Source organism: Athene noctua, chromosome 36, assembly GCF_965140245.1.
Source record: "Athene noctua chromosome 36, bAthNoc1.hap1.1, whole genome shotgun sequence".
NCBI classification, from domain to species: domain Eukaryota; kingdom Metazoa; phylum Chordata; class Aves; order Strigiformes; family Strigidae; genus Athene; species Athene noctua.
In genome coordinates this window covers 1067823-1077913 of record NC_134072.1, presented here as the reverse complement: position 1 = coordinate 1077913, position 10091 = coordinate 1067823, and the positions used below count along the sequence as shown (strand labels likewise).

General features: G+C 58.6%; 1 protein-coding gene across 1 annotated transcript in view; it reads left to right on the top strand.

The window, feature by feature from the left end:
• Positions 1–775: 775 nt before the first annotated feature.
• Positions 776–10091, top strand: part of LOC141972858 (chromodomain-helicase-DNA-binding protein 3-like) — an 81127-nt gene continuing 71811 nt past the window's right edge. The window contains 1 exon segment of the mRNA XM_074930895.1: positions 776–1099. Coding sequence (XP_074786996.1) covers positions 832–1099 — 268 coding nt within the window. The 5' untranslated portion in view covers positions 776–831.

The window sequence follows — 10091 nt, the reverse complement described above, 5'->3', positions numbered from 1 at the left end:
TTTTCCCTGCTGTTTTTTTTAGTGTTTTTTTTTAAAAAAAAAATCTTTCTAACCTCCACGAAGGTGTGTGTGGGAGCGGGGCGACTTAAAAAAAAAAAACAAAAAAACCCCAAAACCCTCAGCCGGCCATTTTGGGCTTTTTTTTTTTTTTTTTCCTTAAAGGGGGGGGGGTGTATAAATTTTTTTTCCGCTTTTTTTTTTTTTCCCCCATTTTCTCCTCCCGGTTGTTTTTTTTTTGTGTGTGTGTGTGTGTTATCATTCTTTTCGCTTCTTCTTTTTTTTTTAATTTTTTTTTTTTTTTTAATTTTTCCTCCCCGAGGTGGTGTGTGCTGAGGAGTTCAACGGGGAGGGAGAGGGGGGGGTTCGGATTTAAAAATAAATTTTCGGGGCGGCCATTTTCGCTCCTTGCTCTGGCGGGGAACATTATCCCGGGCGGCCCCCGAGGAGTTTTTGTTTTTTTTTTTTAAGTGTGGGGGGGGCTAAATATTTTTTTGGAGTAAATTTAACCCTTTTTTAAAAATTTTTTTTTTTTTTTTTGGAAGGGGGGGGGTTGAAGCTTCTCTTTACTCCCGTCACCCCTCACCGGCCGGGCCCGGCTTTTTATTTTTTTTTTTTTAAATTTTTTTTTTTGGGGGGGGGGGGTCGCCCCAACCCGATTGCTGCTTCCCCCCCCCCCCCCCTCCCACCTCGGGGGGGTGGGTTGGGGGAGGTGGGAGAGCGCGGAGGGTCCCCCCGATCCCCCCCCCCCCTTCTCCCGTCCCCCCCCCGCCGCCTCCCTCCGCCTCCCGCCCGCCTCACTCCCGTCTCCCTCCTGCCCCCCTCAGCCCCGCCATGGCTTCCCCTCTGAGGGAGGACGAGGAAGAGGAGGAGGAGATGGTGGTGTCTGAGGCGGAGGGGGATGAAGACGACGACGACGAAGAAGACGACGACGAAGAGGAAGACGACGCCGCCGCCGCCGCCGCTCTCCTCGCCGTTACCGGAGGCCACCGAGGACCCGCCGACATCTTTCCCCCGCCGCCACCCGCCCCGCCGCCGCCGCCGCCGCCGCCGCCCCCCCCCGCTCCCGCTCCCGCCGCGGGGCCTCCTGAGGCGCCCACAGGTAAACAGACCCCCATTCCCCCCCCCTCACCTCGCCTTTTATTCCGCCATTTTACCCCCCCCCCCCATCTCCTTCACCTTCTTTTCCCGCCGCCGCGCGCTTCCCGCCACCCGCGCGCGCTTCCCGCCACTCGGGCCCCGCGCGGGAAAGGGGGAAAATGGAGGGGGGGGGGGGGAATGGCGATAAGAGAGGGGGGGAGTGTTGATAAAGGGGGGGGGCACACGCGTTGTTTGTAAACAACCGGCCACCCCCCCCTTCTTTATCGCCTCACACACCCCCCCCCGGCTGTCCCTGGGGAGGGGCGGGGCTGGGGATACCCCCCCCCCATCATCATCATCATCATCATGATGGTGTGTGTCCCCCCCCTGAGCCTTGGACAGGGCCGGAGCCTGACAGGAGCCGGGTGGGGGCCTGACAGCACCCTGGGGAGGTGTGTGGGGGGGGGTTCTGTGTGTTGGGGTGGTGGTCTGGGGTGATTTGGGGTGGTGGGTGCTGGGCAGGGGCCCAGGGTGGGTGTTGCACCCTGTAGGGTGGGGTGGTGGGTGCTGTTGGGTGCCTGACAGCGTCCCAGGGCGGTGGTTGCACCCTATGGTGAAGGGTGATGGGCGCTGTTGGGTGCCTGAGAGGACCCAGGGTGGTTGTTGCACCCTATGAGGGGTGACGGGCGCTGTTGGGTGTCTGACAGGGTCCCAGGGCGGTGGTTGCACCCTATGGTGAGGGGTGACGGGCGCTGTTGGGTGTCTAAGAGGACCCAGGGTGGTGGTTGCACCCTATGAGGGGTGGTGGGTGCTGTTGGGTGTCTGACAGCGTCCCAGGGTGGTGGTTGCACCCTATGGTGAGGGGTGACGGGTGCTGTTGGGTGTCTGAGAGGACCCAGGGTGGTTGTTGCACCCTATGAGGGGTGACGGGCGCTGTTGGGTTTCTGACAGGGTCCTAGAGCGGTTGTTGAACCCTATAAGGGGTGGTGGGTGCTGTTGGGTGTCTGACAGGGTCACAGGATGGTTGTTGCACCCTGTGGTGAGGCGTGACGGGTGCTGTTGGGTGTCTGACAGGGTCCCAGGCGGTCGTTGCACCCTATGGTGAAGGATGATGGGTGCCATTGGGTGACTGAGAGGACCCAGGGTGACTGTTGCACCCTATGAGGGGTGATGGGTGCTGTTGAGTGCCTGACAGCGTCCCAGGGTGGTGGTTGCACCCTGTGGTGAAGGGTGACGGGCGCTGTTGGGTGCCTGACAGCGTCCCAGAGCGGTTGCTGCACCCTATGGTGAGGGGTGACAGGTGCTGTTGGGTGTCTGACAGGGTCCCAGGGTGGTGGTTGCACCCTGTTGTGAGGGGTGATGGGCGCTGTTGGGTGGCTGACAGCGTCCCAGGGCAGTTGTTGCACCCTCTGGTGAGGCGTGATGGGTGCTGCTGGGCACCTGACAGGGTCCCAGGCGGTCGTTGCACCCTATGGTGAAGGATGATGGGTGCCATTGGGTGACTGAGAGGACCCAGGGTGACTGTTGCACCCTATGAGGGGTGATGGGTGCTGTTGAGTGCCTGACAGTATCCCAGGGTGGTTGTTGCACCCTGTTGTGAGGGGTCGTGGGTGCTGCTGGGTGCCTGACAGGGTCCCAGGGCAGTGGTTGCACCCTATGGTGAAGGATGATGGGTGCTGTTGGGTGTCTAAGAGGACCCAGGGTGATTGTTGCACCCTATGAGGGGTGACAGGCACTGTTGGGTGCCTGACAGTATCCCAGGGTGGTTGTTGCACCCCGTTGTGAGGGGTGGTGGGTGCTCTTGGGTGCCTGACAGGCTCCCAGGGTGGTGGTTGCACCCTATGAGGGGTGATGGGTGCTGTTGGGTGCCTGACAGGGTCCCAGGGCGGTTGTTGCACCTGGTGCTGTGGGGTGATGGGTGCTGTTGGCTGCCTGACAAGACACAGGATGGGTGTTGCACCCTTATGAGGGGTGATGGGTGCTGTTGGGCACCTGACAGGGTCACAGGGCGGTTGTTGCACCCCATGATGTGGGATGATGGGTGCTGTTGGGTGGCTGACAGGGTCCCAGGGTGGTTGTTGCACCCCACAATGAAGCTGATGGGTGCTGTTGGGCGCCTGACAGGGTGGTTGTTGCACCCCATGGTGTGGCGTCGTGGGTGCTGTTGGGTGCCTGACGGAATCCCAGGGTGGTTGTTGTGCTCCGTGGTGTGGGGTGGTGGGTGCTGTTGGGTGCCTGACAGGAGACACGTCGGTGGTTGCACCCCGCAGTCTCGGGTGGTGGGTGCTGTTGGACACCTGACAGCATCCAGGGTGGTTTTTGCCCCCCATGGTGTGGGGTGATGGGTGCTGTTGGGTGCCCGAGAGGATCCCAGGGTGGTTGTGGGGCAGGGGGGGCTGTTGGATGCCTGACAGGACCCAGGGTGGTTCTTGCACCCCACAGTGTGGGGTGATGGGTGCAGTTGGGTGCTTGACAGGTCCCAGGTTGGTTGTTGCACCCTGCAGTGTGCGCTGTTGGGTGCCTGACAGGACCAGGATGGGTGTTGCACCCTGTGAGGGGTGATGGGTGCTGTTGGGTGCCTGACAGGGTCCCAGGGCGGTTGTTTCACCCTGTGGTGAGGGGTGGTGGGTGCTCTTGGGTGCCTGACAGAGGTGGGGCGGCGGGTGCTTCTGGGAGGACCCAGGTTGCCTGTTGCACCCCACGGTGAAGCTGATGGGTGCTGTCAGGCGCCTGACACGACCCCGAGCGGTTGTTGCGCCCCACGGTGAAGCTGATGGGTGCTGTCGGGCGCCTGACACGACCCCGAGCGGTTGTTGCGCCCCACGGTGAAGCTGATGGGTGCTGTCGGGCGCCTGACACGACCCCGAGCGGTTGTTGCGCCCCACGGTGAAGCTGATGGGTGCTGTCGGGCGCCTGACACGACCCCGAGCGGTTGTTGCGCCCCACGGTGAAGCTGATGGGTGCTGTCAGGCGCCTGACACGACCCCGAGCGGTTGTTGCGCCCCACGGTGAAGCTGATGGGTGCTGTCGGGCGCCTGACACGACCCCGAGCGGTTGTTGCACCCCACGGTGAAGCTGATGGGTGCTGTCAGGCGCCTGACACGACCCCGAGCGGTTGTTGCGCCCCACGGTGAAGCTGATGGGTGCTGTCGGGCGCCTGACACGACCCCGAGCGGTTGTTGCGCCCCACGGTGAAGCTGATGGGTGCTGTCGGGCGCCTGACACGACCCCGAGCGGTTGTTTCACCCCGTGACGGGGTGTTCGGGTGCCGACGCTTTCAGGGATCCCCCCCAAAACCCCCTCCAGGACGCACCCAGGAGGCCCCAGAACCCCCAAACCCCCCGGCGCCGGCTTAGCCCGGGCCCGACGGGACCCTTCTATTGTGTTTGATGGGATTTTATTGCGTTTTTGGGGCATTTTATCGTGTTTTATTGCATTTTATTGTTTTTTTCAAGCGCCGCCTCTCGGGGTCGGGCCCTTCGGCTGCTCCTTCCCCCCAAAATTTTGCCGCCGCCGAGAGTTTTGGGGCAGGTTCTCCCCGTCCAAACTCGCCCCGTTCGGGTCCAGGCTGACGCTTGGGCTGAAATTTCCTCCCTCAGGGATTGAAAAAACGTGAGAAACGGTGAAAAAAAAAAAAAAAAAAAAGCTATTTTAACAGGAAAAAACCCCCATTTTCCTCAGCGGGGGTGCCCAGCACCCAGATTCGCCGTTTTGGGGTGTCAGATGCTTTTTCTGCTGGTTTTCTCTTGGGGGGGACACCTAAAATTGACCATTTTTGTGGAAAATCAGCGTTATTTTTCCCTTTTGAATGCTTTTTTTTTTTTTTCATTCTGGTTTGGTTTCAAATAGAACGCGGGGGGGGGGGGGGGGGAGAAAAAAAAGGTGTTTTTTAGGCCAAAGCGGGCAGTTTGATGAAAAAAAAACGAGTTTTGATTTGAACTGAATCCACTCGCTTTGAAAACGCGCAGGAATGGGTAAATTTGGCTTTTGGACACCCCCCCTCTTTTTTTTTTTCCCCCCGAAACTCCTCAGAAATGGGTAAATTCCCATTTTACACCTCTTTTTTTTTTTTTTTTCCCGAAAAACTCAGAAACGGGTCACTCGGCATTTTTTCACCCAAAAAAAAAAAACCCTCGCTCAGAAACGGGCAAATCTCTTCCCAAAGCGGCCGGCTGTTCCCTTCAATTTTTTTTTTTTTTTGGTAGCTTTTTGGGCAAATCTTGAATTATTTTTTTTCCTCTCCGCAACCCGAATCCCTCACGCGGGGCCGCGCGGACACCCCGCAAATCGGCCCCAAAATTCACATTTTTTTTAAACTTTTCTCCTCGCGGCACAGCGCTAATACCTATTATTTATTTTTTTTAAAACTTTCCTCTCTTTGCAACAACCCTAACACCTCATTTTTTGAACTTTTCCAACCCCTAGCTTATAATACCTATTTTTTTTTTAAACATTTTCCCCCAGAGCAACACTTTTACCCATTTTTTAACATTTTTCCCCGGAGCAGGAGCAGCGGGAGGTCAACTTTGGTCTGGCCATCCGTCCCCCTCCCGACAGCGAGCCGGGCGCTCGGGGCTCCCTGGATTTGAGGTGAAATAACACTTTTTCCCCACTTTCCCAGCGGGAGGCCAACCCCCTCCCTCTCCTCCACAACGACTTGTTTTTTTTTTCCCCTTTTTCCCTCATTTTTGCCATTTCCAACCCATCCCGGCTTGAGAACAATGGCGTCTCCATTCTGAGCACCGGGGCCGGGGAGGGGGGAGCATCCACACCAACAAATTTCCCTTAAAAATAAACCCCAAACCAGGCAAAAAGTTGATTGATTTATATATATTTTTTTTTTTTTTACAGCATCACCAAGTTCTGGGCTAAAGGCCGGGCCGCCTGCCCCACCACAAAACTGGGGGAAAACCCCCCAAAAAAAGCCAAACCGGTGATTTTTCTACTGGAGCAAATCCGCCCCTCGCTCCGCTTTACTGCGCCGTTTGCCCCATTTTTTCCCGTTTTCCCCTCATTTTTGCGGACGCCTCGCTTCTTTCTTTGTTCCAACTCTTCCCTTTCCTCCCTTTTTCTAGCTTCGCTCCTTTTTTTTTTATTTTTTTATCCTTTTTCCCATTTTTTTTTTTTCCCCCCCAATCTCTCCCGCTCGCCGTTTCTTTGCCGTTTTCAGGAATTTTCTTTTTGATTTTTTTTTTAAATTATTTTTTCCGCCGTTCGCCGCCCCAAGGAGGTTGTTGGTGGTAGAGGGGGGGTGCTTTGTGTCTGGCAGCTGCCGGCGCAGGCAGCAGGCGGGTGTTTTCTTCTCCCCCCCACCCTCTTCCCTCCCTTCTCCTCCCCTTCCCCGTCCGGGTGTCTACGTATTTTTTCTCGAGGTGCGGGGAGCGGGAGCGTCACGTGTGTGGAAAATTCTCGTTGATGCTTTGCCAAACGCGCCCCGCGCATGTCTGCTGCTGCCAAAAGCAAGGAGGGGGGGGCCGTTGTGGAATGAAATTTTGGGCAGGGGGAGAACGGTTTGGGGAGTGGAGGGAGCCAGGGGAGGGGGAAAAAAAAAAAACAAACAACAAAAAACCCACAAAAAAACCCAAACAAAACAACCCACCCTTAAAATGGCAGGATCAGGCCCGGTGGGGCTGAGCCCCGTCCCGGCGAGCGGCTGTGCTGAAGGTGATGTGGAAGGGTTGGGGTGTGGGGGGGGTGTGGAATATGATGGGGAGGGGGAAAAACAAGCTGGGGGGGGGGACACACACGATATAAAAAAAAATGGTGGAGGGGGAAGAGAGGAGGGCAGGATGCGGCCCGGGGGCGTCTCCCGCCGCCGCCGTGAGGAAAAAAAAAAAAAACCCAACAAAAAACCCTGGAAAAAGGGTTTTTTGTTTTGTTGCGTGGATTTTATAATTTTTTTTTTTTTTTTTTCTCTCCTTTCACCGTTTTCCGGCATCGTGCCGCCATCCCGGTTTCGCTCGGAAGGTTGGAAGTTGAGGAGGGGGGGGGTGTTTTTTGGGGTGACCCGGGTGGTCCCGGCAGCGCTGCCTGTTGCCGGCAGCGGGCTGGCAGCGAGCTGGCCGGCGGTGCCAAGGGATTAGGCAGGAATGTGACCCCGGCGGCGCCGGGTGTTGCTTCCTCTCCCCACGCCAAACTTGGCACTGACCGTCACCCCCCCGCTTCCCAGAACCCCCCCCGCCGTCCTCCTGCCTGTCACCCCCTTCCCTCTGCGCCTCGGTGACACCCGCTGGGGGGGGTGTGGGGGGGTTTCCCTTGGCGGCGGGAGTTTCATCCCTGACCGCCGGCGGTCGGCTGGGACCTGTCAGCGAGCGCCGGGTGTGATTTATGGGGGCGGACGGGTGACGTCGGCGGGGGACACGCACACACGCGCGCGCACACACACACACACACACGCTGGGCTGAGGACGTGCCAGCTCGTTGCAAGAGCCGCCGGGCAGATGTGACACCTCTCCCGGGTTTCACCCCGACCGCCTGCCAAAAAACCACCGGGGACAGCCAAGGCCGTGACACGGATGTAGGTGTCACCACCCGCCCCCCCCCCCCCCCCCCCCCCAGGGATGGTCCTCGGGGATTCTTGGTGGCCCCTGTCACGGGGACGCCGCCGGTGGCCCTCGGCCAAGAGGTTGGGAAATCCTCTGCTGGCGGTTGGTCACCGTCACGGTGACACCGGTGTCCCCGTCCCCACCCACCCCCCCCCTCCCTCCTTCGGGTGAGCGGTTGGGAAATCCTCTGCCGGTGGTTGGGGACCGGCAGCAGGAGCGGAGCGATTGTGCCGAGCAGTTTTGGGGTCAAACGGGGGGAAGCTGTCACCGCTGGTGGCGGTTGGTCACTGTCACGGTGACACCGACGTGCTCTGGGTGAGTGGTTGGTCACTGTCACGGTGAAACCAGCGTCGTCCCTCCCCGGGTGAGCGGTTGGGGAACCCTCTGCCGGTGTTTAGGGACCGTCAGCCGGAGCGGAGTGATTGTGCCGAGCGGTTGAGCAGTTTTGGGGTCAAACAGGGGGAATCTGTCACTGCTGGTGGCGGTTGGTCACTGTCACAGTGACACCGATGTCCCCTGGGGCGAGTGGTTGGTCACCGTCACGGTGACACCGGTGTCCCCCTGCCCCGGGTGAGCGGTTGGGGAACCCTCTGCCGGTGTTTAGGGACCGTCAGCCGGAGCAGAGCGATTGTGCCGAGCGGTTGAGCAGTTTTGGGGTCAAACGGGGGGAATCTGTCACCGCTGGTGGCGGTTGGTCACTGTCACGGTGATACTGACGCCCCCTGGGCGAGTGGTTGGGGAATCCTGTGCTGGTGGTTGGTCCCTGTCACGGTGACACCGGTGTCACCCCCGGGCGAGCGGTTGGGGACCGTCAGCCAGAGCGGAGCGATTGTGCCGAGCAGTTTTGGGGTCAAACAGGGGGAAGCTGTCACTGCTGGTGGCGGTTGGTCACTGTCACGGTGACACCGATGTCCCCTGGGGCGAGTGGTTGGTCCCTGTCATGGTGACACCGGTGTCCCCCTGCCCCGGGTGAGCGGTTGGGGAACCCTCTGCCGGTGTTTAGGGACCGTCAGCCGGAGCGGAGCGATTGTGCCGAGCGGTTGAGCAGTTTTGGGGTCAAACGGGGAATCTGTCACTCCTGGTGGCGGTTCGTCACCGTCACGGTGACACTGATGTTCCCTGGGGTGAGTGGTTGAGGAATCCTGTGCTGGTGGTTGGTCCCTGTCACGGTGACAGTGGTGTCACCCCCGGGCGAGCGATTGGGGACCGTCAGCCGGAGCGGAGCGATTGTGCCGAGCGGTTGAGCAGTTTTGGGGTCAAACGGGGGGAATCTGTCACTGCTGGTGGCAGTTGGTCACTGTCCCGGTGTCACCGGCATCCCCTGGGCGAGCAGTTGGGGAATCCTCTGCCGGTGGTTGGTCACTGTCACAGTGACACCGGTGTCACCCCCGGGGGAGCGGTTGGGGACCGTCAGCCGGAGCGGAGCGATTGTGCCGAGCGGTTGATCCCTTGTTGCTTTTAGGGTAAAAAAGGGGGAAAAAAGGGGCTCCTGCTCGCGGGAAGAAGTGAAGAAATAACCCAGGGGGTTGCTCCAGCAGATGGGGGGCCTCGTTTTTGGGGTAACACCCCCTTTCTTGGGGTATTTCCAGGAGGATTTGGGGGTTTGGCACCCGCGAAGCCGTGGCAGCTCCTCCAGGCCCCGCCTCCCACTAATTAATTTTGCGTTAATGAGTCTGTTGGGTTGGGAAGGGCAAGCCCTGGAGCTGTAGAAATCCCCGTCGGCCTGGCAGCGTGGTGGTGAATTTCTGAGGCGGGGGGGGGGTGTGTGGAACACCCAGAAATTACCCCAAATATCTCAAAAATCCTGTAATTTCACCCCAAAACGTGGTGGAAAACAAGCTGCGGCGAAAATGGCCCAAAAAACCCTATTTCTGGTGGGTGTTTTTTTACCATTTTTTGGTGGTGTGAGTGGGTCCGTCGGTGGAGGGGCCTCGGGCTGTGACTGCTGGTTTTCTTGTGTTTGAATTTCACCCAAAAAGTTGATTTATTTTCCCAAATGTTTGTGGTCCAAAGGCCCGGCCAAAGGTCAGTTGATTTTGGGTCAAAAACCGGGATATAAAGGTAATTGTGGTGCTGAATGGTGCTGGGAGTCTCGGCCTCTTTTTCTGCCCCAATTTTGGGCTCATTTCTGCTGGGGAAGGGTGGGTGGTGGCGTGGCCCTGTCACCTGCTGGCCACGGAGGGGACCTCGGCGGGGCCACCTGTGGCCAATACCTGCTTCTGGGTGTGTCAGTGGGCTGGTGGCCACAGAGGGGACCTCAGCGTGGCCACCTGTGGCTGTCACCCGCTTCTGAGTGTGACACTGTGTTGGTGGCCATGAGAGGGACCTCAGCGTGGCTGCCTGTCCCTGTCACCTGCCTCCAAAGGTGTCACCAGGCTGATGGCCACATAGGGGACCTCAGTGTGGCCCCCCGTGGCCATTACCTGGCTTAGTGTGTGTCAGTGGCTGGTGGCCATGGAAGGGACCTCA